This window comes from Arachis ipaensis, chromosome B2, assembly GCF_059453495.1.
Source record: "Arachis ipaensis isolate K30076 ecotype BB chromosome B2, ASM5945349v1, whole genome shotgun sequence".
In the NCBI taxonomy this organism is placed as follows: domain Eukaryota; kingdom Viridiplantae; phylum Streptophyta; class Magnoliopsida; order Fabales; family Fabaceae; genus Arachis; species Arachis ipaensis.
The window spans coordinates 3,460,906-3,465,875 of NC_142437.1; the positions used below are offsets into that span (position 1 = coordinate 3,460,906).

The following is a 4,970-nucleotide window of genomic DNA, read 5'->3' on the forward strand; positions in this document are numbered from 1 at the left end:
ACTCGCACGTAACAAAAAAATGTTGAACAGATTCAACTTCCTTGTTGCACATCGCACAGAGATTATCATTCTGAGCAATGATGCCGAATCTACTCAATCAATCCTTTGTATTAACTCAACCTACTAGCACAAACCAATTAAACAGCCCAATTACGAATCATTTGTTATTTGAAACCAAGAAAAGTCTTGAAAAGGAGTCTTTCAACTTTCTCGACTGTAGTCATGTATCGTCCCAAAATCTGGTTGATCTACCATCACCTACTTCTATAGCAAGTCCATCAATAATCTTCTGCCTAACAATTTGCTCTTTTATTTGCAGGTTGCATATATCTTTCCACGGACCCCCTTTTGTTGGTAGAGCTTGAGTAGACAATAACTGGCTGGGGTTCAGATTAGTGCACGAGCATACAATCTTCTTCTAAAGTGGACAATCTTTCTTAGAAAATCTCCACCGACGGTGTTACGAACCATTGCATCTCCTACACCTAGCCCTCCTAGTTTCTTCGGTACCTGTATCAACTCCCACTTTACAAGAGGCAACCCCGGTCTTCCATCATTCTTTCCCCAAAAGAACCTCTACTGTAGCAAAATTAATTTTTTTGCCACTGCAGCTGGCATTTTATACAAGCTGAGATAATAAATAGGTAGTCTATTGATAACTGACTTGATGAGAACCAGCTTCCCTGCTTTACTAAGAACTTTTGCTTTTCACAAACTAAGTTTCTCCTCCACCTTATCTATTATTGCCTTCCATGTTTTTACCAGTCTTGGGTTTGCTCCAAGATTAATACTCAAATACTTCACCGAGAGAGTTACCGCCCAGCACCCTAGTAGTCCACATATCCAATCCACCCACTTTTGACTGCAATTTATGCTCAATCTGGACATCACTTCAAAACACTGCAATAGTCTCTTGTAATTTCTCACTGTCTCCTCCTCTGGTGGACAGAACAATATAGTGTCATCAGCAAATTGCAGGTGTGATAACTCTATATTATCCCTACCGACTAAAAGAGGCGATATTCTCCTATTTTTGACTGCCTCCCCAATCATTCTATTCAACACATCTACAACAAGAACGAACAGAAACGGTGATAAGGGATCGCCTTGCCGCAGTCCCCTTTCCATCTTGAACGGTTTCGTTGGTGACCCATTAACCATTATAGAGATAGATGCTGACCTGATACACTCTGTAACCCATGCCCTCCATCTTCTACCGAATCCCATCTTTTCTAGTACAATATTAATAAAGTTCCACTTGACTCTGTCATAGGCTTTTTGGAAGTCCAATTTGATGATTGCTGACGCCCTTCTTTTCAGTTTTAGCCAATGTACAGTTTCACATGCTATTAACCCTCTACCATGTATTCTCCTACCCTTGACAAAAGCACTCTGTGATTCCCCTACTAAGCCTGGCATTACGCTTCTCATTCTCCTTGTCAACACTTTTGATATCACCTTATAAATGCATCCAACCATACTAATTGGTTTAAGAACCTTTATCTCCTTTGCACCCATAAATTTTGGTGCCAGCGCGACCCAAGTAACATTGGAGTCTGCTGGTAGCCTCACCGTCTCAAAGAAAGTCATCACAACTTTAGTAAATTTCACTCTAATCTCCTCCCAACAGTTTTTTATAAAGTTTAAATTATATCCATCACTACCCGGTGCCTTAGATGATTTGCAATCCCAAACTGCCTCCTTCACTTCCTCCTCCGACGGTAACATCTCTAACGCTTGAGCTTCCTCCATCCATAACCGATTGACTAGACCTTCTCGAAAGGTAATATTTGGTGAAGCTTTCTGTTGAAAAAGTTTCCTATAGAAATCTCTAATGGCGACCTTGATTCTTGCATGATTCCTTACCAACCTCCCGTTGATCACTAAAGACTCAATCCGATTATTTCTTCTTTTTGCTGATACAATGTTGTGGAAATATCTTGTGTTTTTGTCCATCTTCTTGGCATGTCGAGACCTGGACATTCATTTCTAGTGTATATCTTGTCTCGTATACCATAGCTCACAACATCTCACTAGCGCCTTTCTTCTTGCTTCTACTGTACTAACATAAGCCCCGTTACTGACCATGTCGTCGAATTTCTGGATCTCATCCTCAAACATTTTTATCTTTACAGGTATATTCCCAAAGTGCTGCTTATGCCATCTACTCAGCAGTTTCGATAACGCCTTCAGCTTATCCAGAAATTGTGCATCTCCCAATCCCCTCCATTCTTCCTTCACCATCCTTAGGAAGCCTTCATGTGTGAACCACGAATCTAGGCTACGAAACGGTCTTGTATACTGAACCCTTCTTCTATCTTCCACTATCAAGGGGCAATGATTTGATAATCCTCTCGGTCCTCCTCTAAGTCGAGTATCCGGGTACACAACCAGCCATTCCAAACTCACTAGGCCTCTATCAATATGCCTACAAGACTGACCTGTAAACCAGGTATACTTGCGATCGTTAAGCGTCAAGTCCACCAACTCCATATCATTTACCCATGCTCTGAATTCTTCAGCAGTTGCTGATAAACTCGTCGCCCCTTTCCTCTCTTCTATATGCACAATTTCATTGAAATCTCCCAGGTAACAAAATGAAATTTGGCACAGCCTTGTAACATAACTTAATTCCTCCCATAGTAAGAGTTTTTCATCTCTCACATGCAGTCCACATACCAGACAAACAGCACAGTGAAAATTATCTTTGGTCATCACTCCTTCTACACATAACCACCTATCTCCTTTATAGCAATTTATTAATTTAAAAACAGATTCATCCTATATTAACAATAAACCTCCCGATGCTCCAATCGAATTAACGCACTCCCAGCTAGCTCTACCATGACCCCAAATACTTGCTACATCAAATTTATTCACCTTCTCTTTTTTTTGTTTCTATCAAACCCAACATATCTACTCTAAAATTATTTTTGAAGCTTTTTATCGTATTCAATTTTGCGACTCCTCCCAAACCTCTAACATTCCAAGAGGTTAAAATCATTTATAAAATTTATTACACACATGCATACGAATTTTTGGCCGACTTCTTCTGATTTTCTCCTTTTGCTTCGATTGTCTCCGTTTCCTGGCTAATTCTTAATTTTGCTCTTGGAGAATTGCCATAAAGTCCTCTTCATCACTGCACGGAATTGCACCTAATTCAACCGCCAATTCCAAACCTCTTTATTCTCCGCCATTTCTTCTTCCCGACTCCAAATTTGGTTGCCTCGGTGTAGCGCCGAATCTTCGTTCATATTCAACCCTGTATCAGTCTCATCTACTGCTTGGTTTTCATTTCCTATTCCTTCCCCAGTCCCATATGCTTCTTCCACCCCTGTCGCCACTGGCCTACCCGCTGCGCCCCTGGTTCCGATCCCTCAAGATACTCTTCAATCAGTCCTCTTCCATCCCTCTCATTCCTCATCATATTCTTTCTCAAACGTTGAATATCGTGGATCTGCTGTTGTGTTGTAGCCTTCGCCGGAACCTATTTATCCTCACCATTGTCACGTCCAAAGCTCCAATCTGCTAGGTACATATCCCGAACATCATCGCCGGCCTTCTGCCTGCCGTTTGCCGCTCCTCCCCCGACTCCTTGAGCTGCACAGCGGCGTCCTTGCGTGGTCGTAGTCTCTCGCGAAGATGCCTCGTCCTCTCTCCTCCACAGCCATCGCAACCTAGCAAGTAGACAAGCTACGTTCGCTACTTCTTTCTCCAACCGAGCTAGGGGCTCCTCAACCCGCGTTTCTTCATTCAACAGTGTCGGGTTGTCAGTTGCTCCAAAGCTACCCCTTTGGACAGCCCAAAACCTTCCTCCCTCAATTGGTCCCTCTTTATTTTGCCCTTTCCTTCCTTGATTTTTAAGACATTGGGCCTGCTTGCAATAAGCCCAATTCTCTCCATTCCAAAAACGGTTGAATCCTCATGTTGAATTACTTCATAATTGCATGATAGCGTGTAATCCGAATCAATCTCCTGATTATTTACAGCTGGACCCATCGAGATTTCCTTCCCCTTTGTTTGCGCATAATAACGGCTCTCATAATGATGATTTGAAAATTGAATATTCCACTCATTTAATTCAGATGGCAAAATCCCTATTTTGTCCCCTGTCTTGTTCATCAATCGATTGTTTCTTCTCCATCATTCCCGCCGCCGGATCCCTTCTTGCCACCCTTGACTCAGTGCCACCACTGGCTGCCTCCCTTATATCAACCTACTGCATACCTTCCATGGCCTCTAGAAAACATTCTTCCCAATACACCTCTTTACCCACCTCTTTCACAAGAACATCGAATCCGTTCGCACCAATGGTGACATGAATCTACTCGTTGATCATATCGAGCATACATGTATCTATCAGGACGCGATCCACACTAAACAAGTTACACGTTTCCGTTACCGCCTCACTCCATTGATCTCCTAATCTTGTGAAAGTCTCCGTTGACCAGGCATGCAAAGGTACTCCATAACATTCCAACCATATTCTTCTAGTCTCGCTCCTCTCAGTCTTATCCCATCTCCATACCATATAGAACAATTTTAATAGATCTTTCATTTTGAATGTGTATGTTTCCTCCGTATTAGCTAACATGTCAAACGTTAGCATTGCTTTGTATGCCCCCAACTTCCTTATATGCGTTACGCACGGCCATTCATTATGAACCTTTTAACGTAGTGCCTGATAATTGATCATCTTCTTTGTGCCTCCTACAATACTCCTTTGTAACCATGTAACACTTCGTGTCCTTGTCTTGTCGGCTCCTGCACTCTTGTCGGCTCTTACTCTTCCTTCTACATATTATACATTGATTGTACCTTTCGACATTATCTTGGGTCCTAACTCATCTTCCATGGACGAACCTTCTGGATGAACACTTAAGTTTTTGAAGCATTAGATTCTTACCAACATTTGCCTTAACTCAAGCTAACATTCATGCTTCCAAATACTTTAATTTTTAATAAAT

General features: G+C 41.9%; 1 protein-coding gene across 1 annotated transcript; it reads right to left on the reverse strand.

Moving 5' to 3' along the window:
• Positions 1–1,989: 1,989 nt before the first annotated feature.
• On the reverse strand, positions 1,990–2,715 carry LOC148572837 (uncharacterized). The gene has a single exon (XM_088505545.1). It carries the CDS (start codon positions 2,713–2,715, stop codon positions 1,990–1,992), a length of 726 nt encoding a protein of 241 aa, XP_088361671.1.
• Between the last annotated feature and the right edge of the window lie 2,255 nt (positions 2,716–4,970).

Excerpts from the sequence above, each read along its gene's own strand:
- LOC148572837 (XM_088505545.1), bottom strand. The coding sequence starts at position 2,715 with ATGACCAAAGATAATTTTCACTGTGCTGTTTGTCTGGTATGTGGACTG.